General features: G+C 45.3%; 1 protein-coding gene across 1 annotated transcript in view; it reads right to left on the minus strand.

Moving 5' to 3' along the window:
• Positions 1–24,443, minus strand: part of SUPV3L1 (Suv3 like RNA helicase) — a 45,336-nt gene continuing 20,893 nt past the window's right edge. The window contains exons 10-15 of the mRNA XM_077259027.1: positions 21,335–21,428; positions 19,954–20,173; positions 13,761–13,841; positions 13,373–13,549; positions 4,516–4,664; positions 1–3,464 (exon numbers count right to left, since the gene is read on the minus strand). Of these exons, the coding sequence (XP_077115142.1) occupies positions 3,059–3,464; positions 4,516–4,664; positions 13,373–13,549; positions 13,761–13,841; positions 19,954–20,173; positions 21,335–21,428 (1,127 nt within the window). The 3' untranslated portion in view covers positions 1–3,058. The remainder of the gene's footprint in view (positions 3,465–4,515; positions 4,665–13,372; positions 13,550–13,760; positions 13,842–19,953; positions 20,174–21,334; positions 21,429–24,443) is intronic.

Raw genomic sequence — 24,443 nt, forward strand, 5'->3', positions numbered from 1 at the left:
CAGCACGGCTACAGTTACCGTTAACAGCACTGAGAGCGATGGCTGTAAACAACTTCTGGCACATTGAGTAGTAGGCTCTTTGACTAAGTGCTGGCTGTCAGTCAATGCCGGGGTGCGCTTACAGCCGCCGCTCTAAGTGGTGAGTAACTGATTACTATGACTGAAAGCCGGCAGCTCCCAGGAGAAATAAAGTTAGTTTTCTCTCAGGTGCTTCCTTTTCAGTTCAGCAGAAGAGAGCCTTCAAAATGCTATTAACTTGCAGATTAACCATATAACTTCAGGTTAATAGTGTTATTCTGCCTGCCAGGTTTCTTTTAAATAATAAACCATCTACCCAACACATTTCATTAACATTCAGAAACGTAATACAAAACACCTTCATCACCTATGCGACTGAATAAGTATATAGCTCTGCTTGTGGGGGCAATACAAATTCACCAACTTCCCATCACAGAGCTTTCTATCTTTTTAAGATACATAGCAAGATCTGCCTGGGCTTGAAGTTCAGAAGGGAGATTATTAGTGATGAGCGAGCGTGCTCGTGTGCTAACCTAGTGTCTTCGGCGTGCACAAAAAATATGTTCTAGTCCCCGTGGCTGCATGTCTCGTGGCTGTTAGGCAATTCCTGCATGTGTTGCAGCTGTCTAACAGCCGCGGGGACTCGAACAAAATGTTCCAGCATGCCGAAGACACTCGGTTAGCACATGAGCAAGCTCCGATAACACCTTATCCCAGCACGGTCGCTCATCACTTTATTGGTACGTTCTCAAATGGCACAGGTTATATATTCTTGTGAACTAAAATTATTATATTTATTTTTGTAATTAACATGTATGCTGTAAACTAATTTGCAGCTATCTTTAGCAAAAACCTTTCTATCATGTGTGGTTCCTCTGTATTAGCTATTCACATTAAGATCGTACTTTAGCAGACATTTGATGTTATTAATTATTAATAATTAATTATTCAACAGCTTTTCTCACTGGGTGCGGACGTCTCACCAAGTAACCTTATTTAAGCTCATGTAACGATGGGGAGAAGTTGTATTTTCACAAATAAGAATTGCAGCCGCAATCGAAATGTGTTGAAGACTTGTACCGACTGTAAATCTGCTGAGCAGTATTACAGAATCTACAATAAAAGGTTTTTTATAATTTTATCTGTGCATCGAGTTGGATTCTTAAAGGAGCGGTGCATGCCGGAGCAGCCAAACCAAGTCCTGCACTCCACGTAAATAAGGAGAGCTTCTTCATGTTATATAATGACAATTTTACAGAAGTGAGAAACATTACTTTTTTTTTTTTAACAATGCATCTGAATATAGGCTATGGTGGCTACTGGAGTAAAGCTGCATTTACACTGGCTGATTATCGAGAACAGGTGTTTCTAGAAAGGCTTGTTTCACGACAAGCGTGCAGCGTAAACAGGCGGCCAACCACCCGCTGAATGAACAAACCACTTGCTTGTCAGGTAAACTGACATTTAAGCTTGCTTATATATCAGCGTACTTGGTAGTCTGGCACCAAAACATGTAATAGTATGTCTAGTACGAATGCGCGTCATGGTCCCTGGACGCCCGTCGGCCTCTATATGTGCTGACTGACGCCACATGATGCCAGCACTGACTGGTTACTATGGTGCCGCATGCGTCACTTCCGGTATATGTGGCAATCTCACTGGCTAGACACCCCTTTTTTTATTTAGACCTGTCTGTCCATGTATGCACCGCCCCCGATGAAGGCTCTGCTGAAACGCACGTTGGGGTGGACACGTGTCCACCTGTGGACTTCAGTGTGTTTCTCTATCGACCTGTACAGGTACAATAATTACCTCGATACTTATCCATGATTGGGTCTATTACGTATATACAAGTACCTGGCAGGGACTACATGATATTTCATCTGCCGTATGGGATGATGGAATAGAGTGGTCTTATCGCAATATCATGCACATGACACTTTTTGCTTGATTGATGCCTCTATTGCTGCCATTTGTAGGTTTTTTTTTGTACGGCTTCTGTTTCTTGTCCTCCCAGGCTATGTAGGATATTTCAATTATGAATTAGTCATGACCTGTATTATGTGATTATATTACTCTGCGAGCAACATATGCGGTCTAGTGGATATGTGCCCCATTGTTCATATGTGCATTTTTGTCTGCTCCCTTGTCCTTTTACATCTTATGTAGTTTTCAAATAAAGGTTATACTTATTTTATTGGGATTTTCATAGTTTTTCTGTTCTCTGCAGTTGTGCTTGGTACTTAATCGTAGCTGATCAAGGGTTGTTTAATGACCACAATCACGTTGTAACGTATGCTAAGACTATTTGTTTGGGATTTGTCATATTCAGTGTGACTGTTTATGGCACCTTGGACATCGTGGAGAAATATTGGCCACTTCAGTCGTCCATATGTGCTTTATATCACTGCACAGAGAATAATGTTCTGTAACTTTTAAGAGTCAAACAAAATGAGCCAGCTCACCCTTTCCAAAATTAATCTACGGTAGGCAGTGGGGAAGCCTGGAGAGCGCATCACTGCCTGGTGTTTTAGGTACATATATCCAATAAAGGTAAAGGATCCAGCTAGCATTTGAAGCGACTATCCTCCATAAAAACAACGTTTCAAACTCTAACATTCTTGCTCTATGTACAAGTAATAAGAACGCTATAGCATTCGAAACTTTTTTTTTTTTTTTTTTATGGCGGGTAGTCACTTTAACATTTTGCAAAGTATGTATATTTTTTCCTCATTTTTAATAGAATAAATACAATTTGATAGCGATATATACACATTTGTGCTTTGGCAAAACTAACGGTTATTTGATCCTGCCAAAGCTTTGTATTTACATACACAACTTTTAAGGGTACACGAAGAATGTGCCCTTCTCTATAGATTGAGAATTGCATCCGGCCTTCATTGCAAGATTCTGTTCTAAATTGATGTGTCCCACACCGTGTTCAGTGAATTTCACCCCTTACAAAATCATTACCATTTTTGTTCATACAGTGTTTTCTTTTTATAAAACTAAAATATAAAAGTGGTCATAATCTGCTGTGCTATTTCTTCTTTCTGTTCTTTTTTAAAATATCCAGTTCATTTAATCTGATCTGGCTCCCGCGAATGTGCTGCCGAGACATCCATTCTTTCTCCAGCTGTTTTAACATATCTGGTGTAAGGAGTCCATCCTGAACCAGTCTAGAGGTGAGAGATGCTTTCTGCGATTCGGAGTTTACTGACACGGGCTTGGTTCCCCTGACTCTTCTGGGTCCGGGTTTCTGAGTGTCTCCCAGAACAGTTTCTGAGTCCGTAGAAATGTCATTGACAATTTGTAGTGCCGCCTTGTTTTCTGAGGCTCTAATGAGTTTGGTGATGCTATGAACGCCTGTCTGAATGATGATGTCCAGTTCTCTCTGAATCGCCCGGACAAGCCCAGCATCCGGAAACATGTCCATGAAGCGGTAACTGATAGAGAAACAGGAAGATAGACACTAAGTATACTGTACATGAGCTGGCGTTCCCACCCTTCGTCCTCTTTACTAGTCATCACGACATATGAACACCTCCTAAAAACAGAGCAGGTCTCACCCCCTAGTAAGACTATATCTCCCTCGCCTCTTCATTAGTTACAGTAGGCCATACCTCACTTTCCTAAAAGATTGAACAGTTTTTATTTATTACCACTTAGTGGAAGCTCATCTCCGTACTAAGGATTCTTTACAGCAGACCAGCCCGATGTTGTGTTGTCTATCCCAGTATAGTGACTAATCTGCACAATATTTTTTTGTGTCACCAGAAAATAAGTCCTAGGTACTATGTTTTGTGCCCTGCCCCATAATTTGGATTATAACACGATATTGGGCTGGGCTGCAGTAAAAAATCCTTATGACCAAGAGGCACTGAAAGGTTGGATCGTCCACTAAGTGGAAATAAAAGCCATGCAACTCATCTTGGTCCTAAGGATTCTTAATTACAGCAGCTGTGTACATCAGTAGAGCTGCTTAGCTCAGTGAATAGCTTCTGTACTGTCAAATCACACCACCATTGCAGCCAAAAAAAAAAAAAAAAAAGAGACTTGGGTAGCGGAGGAGACTCAGCACCGGACCTAGCAAGGGCAAGTAAAGAGCTAATGTATTGTAATTTTTTCTGAAAGGGAACAACCTCTTTAAAGGTGTAGTCTGGTGTAAAATGACAAGTCTGCAGTCACTTTAAGCACCAGGAACGGCAGCCATGAGACTGCAAGTATATGAGTGCTGAGGATTCACAAGTCCGCAGTCACACATAGTGACTGCAGACTTGTGGTTTATCACCAGACAATCCATTTAATGTCAGCAGACTGAATCTCAGTAAAATAACCATTCACACTCAGCTAAAGCGTGCATGTATGTGTAGGGGTATTAGATAAAGCTGTCTGCCAAAGTGTCTACAGCCACATCTCACAGTTCAAGCAAAATAAAGCAGTCTATCTACCCAAATGTCTGTAACTGATGGGAATATGAACATAGTTTAATCTCACCTTAACCATAGATAAAGATCAAGGATGTCGTGTACAGCTTCCAGATGCATCAGATCTTTGATAGTTTTCGGAGGAGAAACCGGCCAGTTGGCGTGCTTACAGACCCACTGGAAGGTAAGTGGCTCATTCCTGCTAAACTGACGAGCAAACTAAAATAGCCAAGACAGAAGTTTATTAGAATAGCAAACGAGATTTAGGCTCTGCACATGGCATTTTTCAGACACCAGCACACCCATAGAGTTTTCCCAGGCGAAGCTGCTTCTGGAAAATGCCAGCAGTCGCTTTCCTGAAGCAGCTTCACCATCAGCTTCTTCTACTCTATGCTGAGAGCACATAGCCTTAAAGGGAAGGTGCCGCAATTTTGTTTTTGTATTAAAAATGATTGTTTATATAAACAATTATTTTTAATACAAAATTAATTATTATTTTTTTAACTTTAATATCTTTTTTATTATGAATTATTTTTGCAGCCACTGGGCGCCGCCATTTTGCTTTGCAGGAGTGTAAGTGTAGCTGCACGACACTTACACTCTGCAAATACGGCAGCCCTGGGCATAGGAGTCTGCGGTCGGCGTCCGACCCCATACCTATCATTGAGCTGCTCCCTGCTGTGATCTGTCCACGCCCCCTGAGCTGTCTCCACATCAGAGCAGAGGAAGGAGGTCGGCACCATCTTTCTTCAGCCCACAGTGGAGTGTACCTGTGAGCTCCACTGTGACTTGAGAGCCGTGCTGTTGGAGGGGCAGCTCCATCTATCTCCCCTTCACACTGTCAGTGGCCGTTCCCTGTCCTCTGCTATGCTGCCTGTAATCTCCAGAATCCCTAGAGGCTGAAGTGCTGCGGTCTGATGTCCTCTTATCATGAGCTGCAGAGGTAACACGGGGGAGGGGAAGAGTCTCTCTGTGCAGCTCCCGCTCTGCCTCTCACTGCAGCCACTGATCAAGGACAACAGACCGTGGTGTATATTACTATCCTGTGTGATACTGACTGCCGAACCATAATAATAATAATAATAATTTTTACCATGTATGTAATCCTCTGCTGTGTGATACTGTCTGCTGGCTGTGTATCTAATTCTCTCCTGTGTGATACTGACTGCTGAGCCGTGTATCTAATCCTATCCCGTGTGATACTGTGCTGAGCATCTAATCCTATCCCGTGTGATACTGACTGCTGAGCCATGTATCTAATCCTAACCCGTGTGATACTGTGCTGAGCTGTGCATCTAATCCTATCCCGTGTGATCATGTCTGCTGGCCCGAGTATCTAATCCTACCTGTGTGATACAGTCTGCTGAGCTGTGTATCTAATCCTCTCCTGTGTGATACTGACTGCTGGCCCGTGTATCTAATCCTATACTGTGTGATACTGTGTATCTAATCCTATACTGTGTGATACTGTGCTGAGCTGTGTATCTAATCCTATACTGTGATACTGTGCTAAACCTATCCCGTGTGATACTGACTGCTGACCCGTGTATCTAATCCTATACTGTGTGATACTGACTGCTGACCCGTGTATCTAATCATATACTGTGTGAAACCGACTGCTGACCCGTGTATCTAATCCTATCCTGTGTGATACAGTCTATTGAGCTGTGTATCTAATCCTCTCCTATGTACTCCTCTCCCCCCTGCATGTCTTTCCCCATTGCACACACAGCTCAGTGCGTGCGATAACAGGAGCTGCTGCGGTCATGCTGTATTATGGCATTATGTGTGATCTATGACTGTATTATATGTGATCTATATGGCGGTATTATTTTGATCAGTATTGTGGAATGATGTAAAAGCTATACGACGGCATATGAGAACTAGATTGTGGGATTATGTGTGATATATGTGGCGGTATTGTGTGAAAATTTTATGGTGGAATTCTGTGTGATCTATGTGGCGGTATGTGAGACGTATGTGGCAGAATTATCTGAGAGGTATGTGGTGGTATTATGTGTGATCTATATAGCGGTATTATGTGAGATGTATGGGGCTGCATTATGTGTGATCTATATGGCGGTATTATGTGAGAACACTATGGCAGTATTATCTTCAAAAAGGGACCCATTCTAGGGTGGTTCTGGCTGAGGACCTGCACACGGGTCTGGGGTAATAGAGGGGGCAGCATGACCTCCTCCAGTTAGGTGCAGTCAAGGGAGGGCTGGTGAGGCAGCTGAAGAGAGGGGTCTCATTTTTATCATTACTATATGGCTACGTTTCCTTCCCAGCGTCACCCCGTACTTCGCCTGTCGTCTCGCTTTCACACATCGCCAGGACAGGATGGAGAAGACAGGATCTGAGGAGGGGAATGGGGTCTTTGCATGCAAAGTCTGGATCAGAACAGGCCATCAATCCGCAGAAATGTTTCCTGGATTTCTGATGAGACGGTCCATCCATGTGTATAAAAGACAGCGCTCTATGTACAATCCCTGGCTGCTCCGCGCACCAAACAGGGTGCCCCCCATAGACCAGTACACTGCTCTCCTGTCACCATGCTCCCTCCACCATATATCTCCCAGAATCCTTGCTGCCTGCCATCCTCGGTGACTGTCTACTTGTCAGTATAACTTTGCAATCACCAACAAAATGGCTGCTCACTGTGTTCCTGAATATCATCCTCTCTTATCCCTTAGCAAACACCCAGAAGGTGAGGAGAGGAGACATATCTCTCACACACACACACACACACACACACACACACACACACCAGCAGACTCCGCCCATAATTACTGCAGTGCTGTAATGTGAGATAGTTGTACACTAGGATTTTGTCAAATTTCAGCAGCTGCTCCCCCTAGTGTTTAAAAGTGGAAATGCCAAACCTTTTAAAATTTTTCATATTTTACTAAATTATAAACACATAATTTTTAAGAAAATGTGAACATTAATTCTTCACATTTTTTCAATGGCTGGAAAAAATTTTTTTTTGATGGCACCTTCCCTTTAAAGAGGTTGTCCATCCCATTGCTCCCATGTTGCGACAGTGGAGAGACACTGGTGCACTCCATGAGGGAAAGTTGCTAAATTCCAAACCCCAAGTGTCCCATACATGTTCAGACAAAAATACTTGTCTTAGCCACTGTCCCACCAGCCGGCAACAGACATTCTCCAAACCAGACGTCAGATCGCTTGGGAAATTGGGAATGGACAGCCCCTTTCACCAAAAGAAAACAATAAATAGACCTACCGGTAATTGTGTTTCCAGGAATCCGTCCTGACTGCACCTATGGAGGATGTCCTTCTTATCCTTACTGGGACAGGAAACGAGAGGTTAAAAGGACCCTCCCATCTCCACCCCTCAGTGTCTTTTCTAAGTATCACACCAGGATGGATGCAACAGAATTTATTGATCATTCTTTATACAAACATTACGTCACATAAGTATAGAATTTCTCAGAAGGGAGGGAACTAGCCATGCTGTCAGGATGGAATCCTGGAAACAATAACCGGTAGGTCTATTTGAAGTTTTCCAGGTCATCAATCCTGACAGCACCTATGGAGAATACCAAAGTATGGTGATCTAGGGTGGGACCACTGCGTGAAGAACCTTCCTACCGAAGGCCACTTGCCTTGAGAATACGTATAGTATAATAATAATAATAATAAGTTTGTAATGTCTCGAGAAGGTACTCAGACTGGACCACGCTGTGGCCTTACAAATCTGATACACGGATGCCCCCCCTTTCCACCCATGAGGTGGCTATGGCTCTAGTTGAATGGGCTCTTGGGGTCTCGGGAGGAGGTTTTCCTCAGCCTCGTAGGCCAGGCCAACTGTGGATCTGATCCACCTTGCTATTGTGGATTTTGCTGCCTTTTTACTATCTGCCTAACATCTAGAGAGTGAAAGGACTGTTCCCTGGGGTTTCTAGGGTGCTGGCAGAAGGAGGGTAGTACGACTTCCTGGTTCAAATTCGGGGTTGACACCACCTTGGGGAGAAAAGCAGGGCCGAGCCTCAGTACTAATGTCTTCAAATATCTGTAGATAAGGCTAGGTTCACATTGCGCTAGGGGAGTCCTTCTAACGGACACGTTTTTAAGTAGTGAAAACGCAATGTAACGGACATTGTAACGCACCCATAGACTTGCATTGTATGACGCATGTCAAAATTGGCATGCGTTTGCCACATTACGTTTTTTTATGACGGATCTTCGAACGCGGCTTGCAGCGTTTTCGGGTCCGGTCAAGCTAACGCAAGAGTAACGGAAGCGTCAATTCTGCCATTGAAGTCTATTGCAAACGCAGCCAGATGCAAATCATGCAAAATTTCCAAATAAACCATACGTTTGAATTGCGTTAATGAGGGTGGTCCATGTGGTCATGTGACAGGAAATATGATTTCAGCCATTTTTAGGAGGAGAGACTCTGCAACACATTGTGAACACGCCTGCAGCTCAGACACAAACATCTTGCTAGCAGAAGTTCACTCAATGCTTTCAAAATGGAGAATGTGTATGCACCCACACCCGACGCTGACAAAAGGAGAAGAAAAAAAAAAAAAAAAAACTTTATTCAGTGCCGTGAAGCCAAATTTTCAACAAATTTTGCTCATTTCTGTACATGCGTTTAACGGATCCGTTAAACGGTATGTACTTAACGCAATGTGAACCTAGCCTAAGGGTCCTTGATTAACAGCGCCTGTAATTCTCCTACCCTCTTGGCTGATGTAAATCGCTACTAGGAAGGCCATTTTAAACGACAGTCTGCTAATGTCCATACTGCTAACTGGTTCATATGGATGCTTACATAGTGCATTGAGCACCAGGTTCAGATCCCAAAATGGGACAGATCTTCTCACCAAAGGTCTCAGCCTTTGTACGGCTCTGTGGAATCTGGCTATCCCGGGGTGGGCTGATAGGGGCGAGGCAAAGAATACACTTAGCGCTGAAATTTGCACTCTTAGGGTACTTGGTCTAAGGCCTTTGTTGAAACCCATCTGCAGGAAATCAAGGATCCTGGGAATAACCGAGCGAGTTATATCCACCGAAGATTCCCCGCTGTCTGTGCAGAAACGCTTCCAGATCTTGTTATATATAGCAGAGGTTATGGAATTCCTGCTTGCTTGAAGGGTAGAGATCACTTCATCGGACAACACCCTTAATTTCAGGACCAGCCTCTCAGGATCCATGCCGAAAGCTGTAGACTGCTCAGATTGTGGTGGAACACTGGGCCCTGATAGAGAAGGTCTTTTCTTCGAAGCAGGATGGGATCTTCCACGGACATCTCCCTCAGCAGAGGGAACTAACTCCTTCTCGGCTAGAAGGGTACCACCAAGATGATCTTTGCCCTCTCTTCCTGTACTTTCCTCAGTACTCTTGGAATCAGAAGAAGAGGGTGAAAAGCATAGGACAGTTTCCCTCCCAGGATTGGGATATTGAGTCGATGGCCACCGGATTGTCTAGGGGCTTTAGAGAAAACAAAATTTCTGATCTTCGCATTTTCGCATGCTGAACACTTCTTCGTTCAGCTTCCACTCTGGTGGAGATAACTTCTGCCTGCTCAAGAAGTCTGCCACCTGGTTCCTTCTATGTGAGCTCCTGAGACGAATAGCACCGTCCTTTCTGCCCATCGAAAGATCTTCCCTGACAGATGTTGTAGGGCAAGATGTCTTGGACCCCCTTGATGGAGTAAGAACGTTGTCGCGTTGTCCGACAGGATTACATGCCTGCCCTGTCTACCGACTGGACTTGGAGTAGTACCTTCCATACTGCATACAGTTCTCTGAAGTTTGAGGACCTGGCTCCGATATCTGGGCTCCACATTCCTTGGAAGTATCTTCCTCCGGTATGGCCACCCCAGCCTAGCTGACTTGCATTCGTGGTGATTACGGTGCAGGGGGAGAGAACCCAGGGAACTCCCGCCTGGAGGTTTTCCATTATGGTCCACCAGCGTAAAGATTTTCTCACCAAGATGGACAGGGCATCATGGTATCCAGGGACAGTTGGCGTTTGTTCCTCCCACGGGGGCTCCAGGGAGCCATTCTATCTGCCTGGAACAGAGTCCACTGAACGCAGGGGATACATGAAGTCATTAGTCTCAGGATCCTCATGGCCTCCTTGATGGAACAACGGCTTCCCGTGAATTGGCGGATCCAGTCCCTTATGGCGGACTGCTTCTCTATTGACAAAAAAGATGTTCTTAGGTGGGAGTCTAGGAGAACCCGCAGAAACTTCTTCCTGGATTCTGAAAAGAGACCCGACTTCTTCCAGTTTATGACCCATCCTAGTTTCTGTAACATGGAGAAAAGGTCCAGCAGTGCTCCATGAGTTGTTCCTTGGGGCCAGCTATGATCAGGAAATAGTCTAGGTAGGCAACCACTTCCGCCACCAGCTTGGTGAACACTCTGGGTGCCAAGGCTTGGGCAAAGGGAAGGCAACAGAATTAGTAGTGATGGACTCTCCCCTGGACAATCAGAGCGAACCTTAAGTATTGTTGGAAGGAAGAATGGATGGGAAAGTGGCAGTACACGTTTTTTAAAGTCTAGGGTATACATCACCACGTTTTTGTCTATTAGGGGGATTGTAGACCTGATCGACTCCATCTTCAATCTTTTGCAATTTATCCAGCGGTTTAGGGGTTTCAGTTTTATTATTATTGTCTTGCTCCCCCCGAGGGTTCTTTACTGAATAGAGATTGGAGTAGTGGCCCTCGCATTTTTCTTGCTCGGGCACAGGGACTATTGCTCCGATCTTTAGGAGATCATGGACATCTGACCACATGGGGAAAACGGCTGACTGTAGGCAGGAGTTTGTTATTAAGAACCTTGCTGGCGGGGTATGGGTAAACTGTTTTGCAGCCCGAAGAAATTATCCCCAATACCCAATGATTCTCTGAGATCTCCTGCCAACTTCCCAGGTACCACCCTAGCCATCCCCCCACTCTCACTGCATTCTTCCTGAGCCTGAACCGAAGATGGGAGTCCTTACCCATACCTCCCTTAAGGTAGCTACATCTGCGTGACTTGCCCTTCCCCTTATAGCCAGACCTCTGGTTGGGTTGGGGTCTACGAAAGGGCTGATACTTCTTTGGTTTCTCCTTGGTGAACCCTTTCTTTTTGTCTGATGCCTTTTCTAGGATATCATCTAGTACAGGCCCAAACACTATTGCCAAGAAGGGAACGGTACACAGCTTGTTTTTGGACTGTGTATCCCCCGACCATGTCTTTAACCAAATAGCCCTCCGGGCAGCATTAGAGAAGGACCCATTCCTGGCTGCGAATAAATTATTCTGCTGATGCAACAGCCATGAATCCGGTCGCTAGTCTTAAGAGGGGAAAGGATTTCAGAATAGCGTCCATGGGGGTCTTGGACCTTAAGTGTTCCTCCAGGTCGCGGACCCACAATGCATGCATCAAGCCACCAAAGTCGCTGCGACGTTGGCAAGAATTATGGCCGACGACATCTCCCAGGTTCTAGTCAGGAGACCATCCGCCTTCCGATCCATCGGTTCTTTTAGGTTGGAAGAGTCCTCGAAGGGGATCGAGGTCCTCTTCGCCACCTTGGCTACGGGAACATTGATCTTGGGGATGTCTTCCCAGGCTTTGATATCCTCTGGCTCAAAGGGCAGGCAAAGCTTGAAGTCTCTAGGAATAACAAACCTTTTTTCGGCATCTTCCCACTCCTCCATGATTATTGAACAGATGTGGCTGTTGACCAGGAAGACTCTGTTCCTCTGGGACCTCAAACATCTCGTCCTTTAAGAAGAGGCTTCTGGGTTTCCTCCACCTGCATAGTGCTTCTTACTGCTTGGAGGAGTTCGTCTGTGTCCTCTGAGGAGAAAAGGTATCTATTCCCTCCCTCTGGTGGTCAGCAAACATCTCCCCTTCTTCCTAGTCAGATTCGCCTGAAAATATGTCTTCCTCAGAGGACAACTCTATCTCCCTTGGCTTCTTGGCACGGTGACCACCCTGGGACCCGGGCTGCGAATAATGCATTTGGACCAGCCCCGAGATCGAGGCCTGTACCTCCTTTCTTATTCTGGACCTCATATCCGACAGTAGAGATGACTACTCCTTTCCTCTCTCTCTTTTGAGGTGCAGGGTTTGCATAGATGCTTCTGCCAAGTGTCCAGTAGCTTGATGTTACAGATAGCACATCTTCTACAATTCCCTGCTTTCTTGCCATCCCTTTTGGGTGTTGCCGAGGCGGGTGTTCCCCACCAGAATACTCAGAGTACATGCCATGTGTTTCTATGTGTGGGGTGAAGGCTTTAAGAGGGTATCTCACTAGTCTACACACGCGCCCCTGGCTCTGTTAAGAGCTAACCTCAGCTTTGGCAGGTTCCTCCATGTCCAAGCATACTGTAGGGCAGCCTACAGACATCTAGGACCCTATTTATACGATACCCGTATCAAGGGCACCCTCCGGATCACTGCTTTGCTGGATTTCTTCCTGCGATCCACCGTGGAACGCACGCTGGACGCAACCCGGAAGTGCTCTGCCCGGCCTGCAGAGATGACGTCGCTGAAAGCATGCCCGCAGGGGATTCAGCGTGCCGAAGATGTGAGCATCCTGGCAGGAGGAAGCGGCTTGCAGCCCAGGAGCAGCGCTCACCAGGTAGGCTGAGGGACACCCCACTGGAGGGTGTTGGCCACAGACCGCTTGACAGCGGGAATGGAGAGGTTGGGCCCCCCGATCCGCCAGGTACAGCCAGGGATACGCTGGAGCTCTTCTGTTGTTCTTATCCTCACTGGGACAGGAAAAAACATTGGAGGGGTCGATATGGGAGGATCCTTTTAACCTCTCGTTTCCTGTCCCGTTAAGAATAAGAAGGACGTCTTCCATAGGTGCTGTCAGGATTGATGACCTGGAAAATACAAATTTATGCTATGGGAGCTAATAATTTCAGATATAAGAAGGTAACTCACCTTTAATAGTGACGTGCATACAAATGGCAAATTGCGATTTATGGGAGCCGTACAAAACACATAGCGTACTCTCAAGTTTAATGGTATATGCTGGATCATGTCAGCAACAAATTTAAAATCGTCAATATTGCACACAAAGTAAAGCCCGTCCACTTGAGAGAGACTGACAAATATGTCCTAAAACATGGAGAGAGGTAAATAAAATGGTAAGTGATAAATTCCTAAAAAGGATTAATACCCCCCCCCCCCAAAAAAAAAAAAAAATATCTGGTTAATGAGGATACAGTGCCTCACTAATTCTCAGAACAAACACAGTGAAAGGGGTAGAATAGTCTAAATAATAGTACCCTATAATGCAAAACTGAGTATGACCCAGCAGCATACTTACGATGAGGTTAGCGAGAGTAGCATCAGGCAAGTGGTACGCAAACATTTCTATCTGCTCCGCTGTGGGATGCAGCCCGGCAGCCTGATAAAGAAGAAAATAGTCACAAAAAGAAACAACTGCTTCACAAGTTCTATACAATTAAATAATTACTTTCATTACAGTATGGGAAGCCGGCAATAAGGACATCTGGCTGAGTCAGACCAAGAAGCCTTGTCTACCACTTTGACTCTGGTATCAAGCCTGAGATTTTGGGATTGGGCAGGCATGTAGTAGTTATATACACAAAGCAAACATGTCTTACTAGTCAGCCAATTGGAAAAAAATTACCGTATTATAAACCGATAATTTTACTTTAGGGGCATTCTGGCAATAAAAGGTTATGACCTATCCAAAGGATAGATAACTTCTACAGAAACCCCCTAGGGATCACCAGAATGACACTTGTCCTCTGATTAAATAAACAGAAATGTGCATGCTCCACTGCCCCATTCATTCTCTAATGAAAGTGCCGGAGGTAGCGGAGAACAGGGTTCTGCTATAATACCCCTTCACCAGAGAGCCTGTTTTCACTTTCATGACCGGGCCAAAATTTTACAATTCTGAACAGTGTCACATTTTTTAGGAGATAACTCTTGAACACTTCAATTGATCCCACTGATTCTGAGAATGTCTTCTAGTGACATATTGTACTTTAGGTTAGTGGTAAATTTAGGTCGACATTTTTTTTGCGTTTGTGAAAATATTGAAATTTTGGCAAAAATGTCACAATTTTCAAACTTTCAATTTTTATGCCCTTAAACCAGATTGTGATAGTTAATAAATAACATTTCCCACATGTCTACTTTACATCAGCATCATTTTTGAAACAATATTTGTTAGGAAGTTATAAGGGTTAAAAGTTGATAACCAATTTCTTATTTTTCAAACACCAATTCTTTTTTTTATTTTTTTTTTAGAGGCCACATTACATTTGAAGTGACTTTGAGAGGATAGATAGATAGATAGAGACAGACAGACAGACAGACGAGTTTCACAGGCCGGCCACTGTCACTGGCATACCAGAAGGCTGTGATGAGGACCTCTGGTTGCCATGATGACCATCGGGCTCTTGCGATAATGTCATGGGGGCGACGATCTGAAGGGAACCCCCTCCCTCTCCTAGCCTCCTAAATGTTGCGATCGATATAGATCAGGGCATTTAAGGAATTAAACAGCTGGAAGCGGTGCAGGCATTGCTTCCAGCAGCGATCACCTAAGCCGAGCACCCGGCAGCGATCGCACTGGTATAGCTCCTGTGCCACGCACGTGTGTTATGACATACCTATACATCGTTGGTTTGGAATACCTATCTGAAAATGACGTATAAAGACGTCAAATGTCGTGAAGGGGTTAAAAGCAGCTGTCTGACCAATACAGCCCATCATTATATACATATATAGTTACAAAGTTATTAAGGTTGAAGGAAGACTAAGTCCATCTAGTTCAACCCATAGCCTAACCTAACATGCCCTAACATGTTGATCCAGAGGAACGCAAAAAAACCCCATGTGGCAAAGAGTAAGCTCCACATTGGGGAAAAAAATTCCTTCCCGACTCCACATACGGCAATCAGACTAGTTCCCTGGATCAACGCCCTATCAAGGAATCTAGTATATATACCCTTTAACATTATACTTTTCCAGAAAGGCATCCAGTCCCCTCTTAAATTTAATTAATGAATCACTCATTACAACATCATACGGCAGAGAGTTCCATAGTCTCACTGCTCTTACAGTAAAGAATCCGCGTCTGTTATTATGCTTAAACCTTCTTTCCTCCAGACGTAGAGGATGCCCCCTTGTCCCTGTCAGCGGTCTATGATTAAAAAGATCAGCAGAAAGGTCTTTGTACTGTCCCCTCATATATTTATACATTAAAATAAGATCACCCCTTAGTCTTCGTTTTTCCAAACTAAATAGCCCCAAGTGTAATAACCTATCTTGGTATGGCAGACCCCCCAGTCCTCTAATAACCTTGGTCGCTCTTCTCTGCACCCGCTCCAGTTCAGCTATGTCTTTCTTATACACCGGAGACCAGAACTGTGCACAGTATTCTAAGTGTGGACGAACTAGTGACTTGTATAGAGCTAAAATTATGTTCTCCTCATGAGCATCTATGCCTCTTTTAATACATCCCATTATTTTATTTGCCTTTGTAGCAGCTGCCTGACACTGGCCACTGAATATGAGTTTGTCATCCACCCATACACCCAGGTCTTTTTCATTGACGGTTTTGCCCAGAGTTTTAGAATTAAGCACATAGTTATAAATCTTATTACTTCTACCCAAGTGCATGACCTTACATTTATCCCCATTAAAGCTCATTTGCCATTTATCAGCCCAAGCTTCTAGTTTACATAAATCATCCTGTAATATAAAACTGTCCTCCCCTGTATTGATTACCCTGCAGAGTTTAGTGTCATCTGCAAATATTGAAATTCTACTCTGAATGCCCCCTACAAGGTCATTAATAAATATGTTAAAAAGAAGAGGGCCCAATACTGACCCCTGTGGTACCCCACTGCTAACCGCGACCCAATCCGAGTGTGCTCCATTAATAACCACCCTTTGTTTCCTATCCCTGAGCCAGCTCTTAACCCACTTACACATATTTTCCCCTATCCCCATTATTCTCATTTTATGTATCAACCTTTTGTGTGGCACTGTATCAAAAGCTTTGGAAAAGTCCATATATACTACGTCCACTGGGTTCCCTTTGTCCAGTCCGGAACTTACCTCTTCATAGAAGCTGATCAAATTAGTCTGACATGAACGGTCCCTAGTAAACCCGTGCTGATACTGGGTCATGAGGTTATTCCTCTTCAGATACTCCAGTATAGCATCTCTCAGAATATCCTCCAGGATTTTAACCACAGTAGAGGTTAAGCTTACTGGCCTATAATTTCCGAGTTCAGTTTTATTCCCCTTTTTGAATATTAGCACCACATTTGCTATACGCCAGTCCTGTGGTACAGACCCTGTTATTATGGAGTCTTTAAAGATTAAAAATAATGGTCTATCAATGACTGTACTTAGTTCCTGCAGTACTCGGGGGTGTATCCCATCCGGGCCCGGAGATTTGTCAATTTTAGTGATTTTTAGACGCCGCCGTACTTCCTGCTGGGTTAAGCAGGTGACACTTAATGGGGAATTTTTGTTATCACTGATCGTATTGTCTGCCATGGGATTTTCTTGTGCAAATACTGATGAAAAAAAGTCATTTAGCATATTGGCTTTTTCCTCATCCACCATTTCCCCCAGACTATTTTTAAGGGGGCCAACACTTTCATTTTTTAGTTTCTTACTATTTATGTAGTTAAAAGAATATTTTGGCATTATTTTTACTCTCTCTCTGGCAATGAGTCTCTGTCTCAATTTTTGCTGCCTTGATTTGCTTTTTACAGAATTTATTTAATTTTCTATATTTATTTAATGCCTCATCACTACCTACTTCCTTTAATTCTCTAAATGCTTTCTTTTTGTCACTTATTGCACCTCTTACAGCTCTATTTAGCCATATTGGTTTCCTCCTATTTCTAGTATGTTTATTCCCATACGGTATATACTGTGCACAGGTCCTATCCAGGATGCTAATAAACGTCTCCCGTTTTCTTTGTGTATTTTTATGTCTCAGGATATTGTCCCAGTTAATTGCACCAAGATCATCTCTCATCCGTTGGAAATTTGCCCTCCTGAAGTTTAGTGTCCTTGTCACCCCTCTACTACACATCTTATTAAAGGAGACATGAAAACTTATTATTTTGTGATCACTATTCCCCAAGTGACCCCCAACCCTTATATTTGATATGCGGTCTGGCCTGTTGGTTAATATTAGGTCTAGCAGTGCCCCCCTTCTTGTTGGGTCCTGAACCAGTTGTGAAAGGTAATTGTCTCTCATAGTTGTCAAAAACCGATTACCTTTGCTGGAACTGCAGGTTTCTGTTCCCCAATCTATTTCAGGGTAGTTGAAGTCCCCCATAATAATGACTTCTCCTTGAGTCGCAGCTTCATCTATTTGCTTTACGAGGATATTCTCCATTGCTTCCATTATTTTTGGAGATTTATAACAAACTCCTATCAGTAATTTATTATTTTTTCCCCCTCCCCTTATCTCCACCCACAGGGACTCTACATTTCCATTAGATTCACCTATATTATCACGCCGGATGGGTTTTAAGGACGATTTTACATACAGACACACCCCACCCCCTCGCTTATCTGTACGGTCATTTCTGAACAGGCTATAGCCCTGCAAGTTAACAGCCCAGTCATGGCTCTCATCCAGCCATGTTTCAGATATCCCCACCATGTCATAATTATGCTCCAACAACATTAATTCTAATTCATCCATTTTGTTGGCGAGGCTTCTGGCATTAGTATACATGCACTTAATGTTCCTCTCTGCACCTCTATTCTTTCTTAAACTATTAACTGTTCTAACCCCACCCCCCATGCCACCGCCACCCCCGATTTCCTTATTTGTGGCCAGGTCTCTATCTGCACTATCTTCCCCTCCTATAAATTGAATACCCTCCCCCCCAATCCCTAGTTTAAACACTCCTCCAACCTTCTAGCCATTTTCTCCCCCAGCACAGCTGCACCTTCCCCATTGAGGTGCAGCCCGTCCCTAGCGTAGAGCCTGTAGCCCACTGAGAAGTCGGCCCAGTTCTGCAGGAACCCAAACCCCTCCTTCCTACACCAAGTCTTGAGCCACTTATTAACCTCCCTAATCTCCCGTTGCCTCTCTGGCGTGGCACAGGCAGTATTTTGGAAAATACCACGTTGGAGGTCCTTGCTTTCAGCTTGCAGCCTAATTCCCTGAAATCGTTTTTAAGGACCTTCCACCTACCTCTAACTTTGTCATTTGTGCCAATGTGCACCATGACCGCTGGGTCCTCACCAGCCCCTCCCAGTAATCTGTCACCCCGATCAGCGATGTGTCGGACTCGAGCGCCAGGTAGGCAGCACACCGTCCGACGATCCCTGTCTTTGTGACAGATTGCCCTATCTGTTCCCCTAATAATTGAGTCCCCCACTACCAGCACCTGTCTGGCCTGCCCTGCTCTCCTATTTCCCTCCTTACTGGAGCAGTCACTCCTCCGGCATTCAGAGGACATGCCTGGCTGCAGCAGTGCTACCCCTGTACTGGCACCCCCCCCTCATCTGCCAACTTAGCAAGCTTATTGCGGTGTGCCAGATCAGGACTAGCCTCCCTGGCACTCTTCCCTCTACCCCGCTTCCTAACTGTCACCCAGCTAACTGCCTCACTATCCTGCAGCTCCATCCTACCATCCCCCCCTCATCTATCCCATTGAGCATCTGCTCAGTGAGCAGAAGGCTCCTCTCCATATTGTCTATGGATCTCAGTGTTGCCAGCTGCACATCTAGATCCAGAATCTGGGCTTCCAAATGCACAACGTGCTCACATCTCGCACAGCAGTATGCACCCTCGACCGGCTGGTCAAGGACTGCATACATGTGGCAAGATGTACACTGGATGGCATTAACAATAGTGGAGCACATTTCCTAATGGGGATTGCACCAGACAGAAACGTTAAATAAAAATAAATACAAAGTATTAATAAAATACAGACAGTAATTCAGCAATTCCTCCCTTGGAAACTCCCTGATTCCAAAGTCACTGAATCACAAGTCACACTTACCGCCGTTCACACTTACGCTCAGGTCACACTCAGCTCGCTCACACTCGCTGTGCTGAAGATTTAAAGATTTTTCTTTTCCCCTTAGCAACAATCCACCTTGCTGTTCAATGCTCTACTATTAGGGAATATGACCATCAAAACAAATGGTCATATGCTTGGGATTTACTATTGTTCGCCAGATTGAAAAGCAACTAAAACAGCTCCGGTGTTGATGAACTTGGCCATATATTACATGGTTGGCTATTCAGAGAAATGTATGGCTGGCTGCTAGTTCCCCCCAACACCAGCTTATTATTGGGATTGTCAGCAGACAGCCTGGCAGTAACGATCTGAATCATGACTAGGTTGCCTTTTGAAAAGGTGCCGTCTTGATAAGATACCCCATTTTAAAGTAAATCCCCAGGAAAACTCACATGTTCTGTGATCACTGAGATAACCTGGTGTTTGCTAATAAAGCCTCCCTTTCCTATAACAGCCTCTATTGTACGTCACCTGTATATCTTGGACTGGTCGGTCCAGAATTTCCTTCAGCAGGGGCAGGTCGTCCTGGACCATGGTGGTAACTTCACCTTCCTTGAACAGAGAGCTGAATCTCCCGGCTCGGCCCGCTATTTGCAGAGCTTGGGAAGTGGTGATCGTATCAATCTCTTTCTCCCCTTTCTCATTCACTGTCGGCTTTACCAAGGAATTAAAAATAATTCTCTTTATGCTCCTAACCGTAGAAATAGGAAAAATAAGAGTAAATCAGGATAGTTAGGCCAAAGGCATAGAACAAGAGAATGCTTTCGTAACCTAAGAGCTACTGTGACATTATGGTTGGCACAAGCGCAGAGACCAAGTGCAAGATAACAAGAATATTACAGGCCCCACCAACATCAGAAAGCTTCAGCCTGCGTGGAAAACTAGTCCAATTACAGTATAGTAAAACTCTGTTAACTGAAAAGAATGGCTTCCTGAAAGGATATCGTGAATTATTAGAAGAAAAAAATAAAAATAAATTACATATATTAATAAAAAAGTGACCTTTTGCAACAGATTCTCTCGGCACATTCATTTTGTTACGGTTTTAAAAAATTACACATTTTGTTATTTTCTGTGCTACAGAAAAGCAGTGCAGGTTAAAGCACTAAGCAACCGCTGACCGGTAAACATTCACCGCAGTTTAATAACCTGTTTACACAGGTAGGCCACAGTAAATGATCTGAAATAGGTAGCTCAGCACACAGGCTGCCATTGTTCTCAAGAGTCAGCCCTAACAAACAAAAAGTAAAAAAAAAATAAAAAGTCAGTCCTGCGTCCAGAGAGATATGCTCTTTCATGATGCGCAAAGGATCATTTCTCCTAATGAACATGCGTTTTGATTCTTTATCGGGTGATTGGCCCCCTGTTTCTTAAGAACACTTGTTCACGATAATCATTCAGTGTAAATTCAGCCTTACCCTTTAACACTTTCATACCAGCCATCTAACTTTTTACCTTCAATGGCTTCTGGGAGAATAATTCTGACTACATCCTATGGTGGAAATTAATTCAACTGTGAAAGTAGCTACATGTTATCAAGTGTCTCCTGACCTTGCCATTTATTTCAGTATATCTGGCTACAAATAAATCTGAACACTAGCCATAGGTCAGTTGTGCCCAGCCCAATAAAGTGATTGAAAGAGTATATAACGGAGCAGATATGCAGCTCACGAAGGTACTCCCCTATAATCATGAAGGGAAGCCAGAAAAAGGCGTTTGTGTGATTTTGAGCTGCTTTTCATTAAAAACATCTATCCTCAGGAAAATATATAATATTTTACAGTATTAATAAACATTTGATTACTAATTACATAGTTGTATATAAAGTAAAATTGTCAAAATTTGAACTTACAAGTTCAGCCCCATTCCAATGGCATCTGTGGCCACCAGGATATTGCAGGGATCATCTGGGTCATTAAATTTATTGGCCTGTGCTATTTTGGTACCTAAAAGAACAAAGTGATAATGGAAAATCAAAGGACCAATATCCTGACACAGAGGCGCTTTAGATTCAGGTATCTATAGAATACTGAAAGTTTGCTAGAATATTGGGCGAATATAGAAAAGGAGATTTTTGTGTACTCACCGTAAAATCTTTTTCTCCGAGTCAATCATTGGGGGACACAGGACGAATGGGTGTTATGCTGCTGCCACTAGGAGGACACTAAGTTAAACACACACAAAAGATTAACTCCTCCCCTGCAGTATACACCCACGGGCTGGACAATCCAGAGCCAGTTCGGTAACAAAGCAGTAGGAGTAAACCAGTTAAAAACAGTAAACATGTTATAGTCAAAACACGGACTGAAGAGAATAACCGAGCCAACTAGGCTAACAGGGAGGGTGCTGTGTCCCCCAATGATTGACTCGGAGAAAAAGATTTTACGGTGAGTACACAAAAATCTCCTTTTCTCCTAGGTATCAATGGGGGACACAGGACGAATGGGACGTCCCAAAGCAGTCCCTGGGAGGGTAACAAGAAGTTATAAATGCTGTGCGTGCCTACGAGCTACAGATGAGACACTGCCGCTTGTAGGATCCGCCTACCGACGGACGCGTCTGCCGAAGCCTGAGAGTGCACATGGTAGTGCTTCGTGAATGTATGCAAGCTGGACCATGTAGCAGCCTTGCAGACCTGTGCAGCCGATGCCTGGTGCCGGATGGCCCAGGACGCGCCGACTGACCGGGTAGAATGAGCCTTGATCCCCGGAGGTGCGGCGTGACCCTTGACACGGTAGGACTCTTGGATGGCGGAACGAATCCACTTGGCAATGGAGGCCTTGGAAGCGGGCAGACCCTTCCGTGGCCCCTCCGGAAGAACGAACAAGGCGTCTGACCTACGGAGAGACGCCGTTCTGGAGACGTAACGTTTGAGACCCCTCACTAAGTCCAAAGTGTGGAGAGCCCTTTCCGTGCGGTGGGAAGGAGCAGGGCACAGTGAGGGAAGGACAATTTCTTCATTAAGATGGAAAGAGGAAACGACCTTCGGAAGAAAAGTCGGACATGTCCGCAGAACTACCTTGTCCTGGTGGAAAACGAGGAAAGGCGGTTGGCACGACAGAGCTGCCAGCTCAGAGACACGTCTAATAGACGTGACAGCCACGAGGAAGGCGACCTTCCACGACAAGAACAGCAAGGACACCTCATGCAAGGGCTCAAAGGGGGGCTCTTGAAGAGCACAGAGGACCAGATTCAGGTCCCATGGTTCCAAGGGCATTTTGTAAGGCGGAACCATATGAGAAACTCCCTGGATGAAGGTTTTGACTTGCAGTCTGTTTGCAATCCTTCTCTGGAAAAGAACCGAGAGAGCAGAAATTTGGCCCTTAAGAGAGCTAAGGGCAAGGCCCAAGTCCACGCCTGATTGAAGGAATTCCAAAATGTGAGGAATAGAAAAACGGAGGGGAGAACGTCTCCGATCCCTGCACCAGGCGAAGTATGCCTTCCAGGCGCGGTGGTAGATGCGCATGGAAGAAGGCTTGCGTGCGCGGAGCATGGTAGATATAACCGTCTGGGGCAGCCCCTTCTGCCTCAGTACCCAGGACTCAACGGCCACGCCGTTAAACACAGGGCCTCTGAGTTCGGGTGGTAAATGGGCCCTTGAGACAGGAGGTCTGCGCGGCTCGGCAGCCTCCAAGGTACGTCTGAGACCAATTGTACCATCTCGGCGTACCATGTCCTGCGTGGCCAGTCCGGAGCGATGAGAATTACTGGAATCCGTTCTGCCTTGATCTTCCTGATCACCTTCGCCAGAAGGGGAATTGGAGGAAAGATGTATGGGAGTCTGAAACCCTGCCATGAGAGGACGAGAGCGTCGGCTCCGAGGGCTGAGGGGTCGTGAGACCTGGCCACGAAAACGGGAACCTGGCAATTCAGGCGAGATGCCATTAGATCCACGTCCGGAGTCCCCCATCGAGAACATATCTGGTGAAAGACTGCGGGATGGAGAGACCACTCTCCGGGATCGAGACTGTGGCGACTGAGAAAGTCCGCTTCCCAGTTTTCCACGCCTGGGATGTAAACTGCTGAGAGTATGGAGTGGTTGGTCTCGGCCCAGCGGAGAATGAGCGTTACCTCGGCCATGGCCGCTTTGCTGCGAGTGCCCCCTTGGCGGTTGATATAGGCTACCGCAGTGGCGTTGTCGGACTGGACTCTGACCGCGCGGCCGGAAAGGAACGGATGAAACTGGCGGAGAGCCAGTCTGATTGCCCGAATCTCTAAGATGTTGATGGGCAGCTGGGATTCCTGCAGGGACCAGCGACCCTGAGTCGAGTGGCGTTGGAACACTGCACCCCATCCGAAGAGACTGGCGTCCGTTGTGACAACCAGCCAGTGCACCGGAAGGAAAGACTTCCCCCGAGTCAGGGAGGACCTCTTGGTCCACCACCTAAGAGACTGCCTGATTGGGCGAGAGAGCAGGAGACGGCGGTCGAGCGAGGCGGGATTCCTGTTCCATACTGCTAGAAGGGCATGCTGTAGGGGACGGAGGTGAAAAACAGCAAAAGGCACTGCCTCCATCGCCGCCACCATCCTGCCGAGTACCCTCATGGAGAAGCGTAGGGAGTGAGGGCGAGGTTGGATAAGCTTTCGGACTTCTCTCTGTAGAGTGGAAACCTTTTCCAGAGGTAGGAGTACTAGACCCTGAGAGGAGTCTAGGATCATTCCCAGGTAGGATATGGTTTGAGCCGGGACCAGGGAAGATTTTTTGAAGTTGATTTTCCAACCCAGGCGCAAAAAGGTATTTATGGTGACGTCTACTGCTTCTGAGCAGGATCGAAAAGAGGAGCCCTTTATGAGAATGTCGTCCAAGTAGGGCAACACCACTATGCCTCGAGCATGGAGAATGGCCACGGCAGCTGTCATGACCTTGGTAAACACCCGAGGAGCGGTGGCCAGCCCGAAGGGTAGGGCAACAAACTGAAAATGGTGCCCCTGGACCGCGAAGCGGAGGAAGCGCTGATGAG

Source organism: Ranitomeya variabilis, chromosome 4, assembly GCF_051348905.1.
Source record: "Ranitomeya variabilis isolate aRanVar5 chromosome 4, aRanVar5.hap1, whole genome shotgun sequence".
NCBI classification, from domain to species: Eukaryota; Metazoa; Chordata; class Amphibia; order Anura; family Dendrobatidae; genus Ranitomeya; species Ranitomeya variabilis.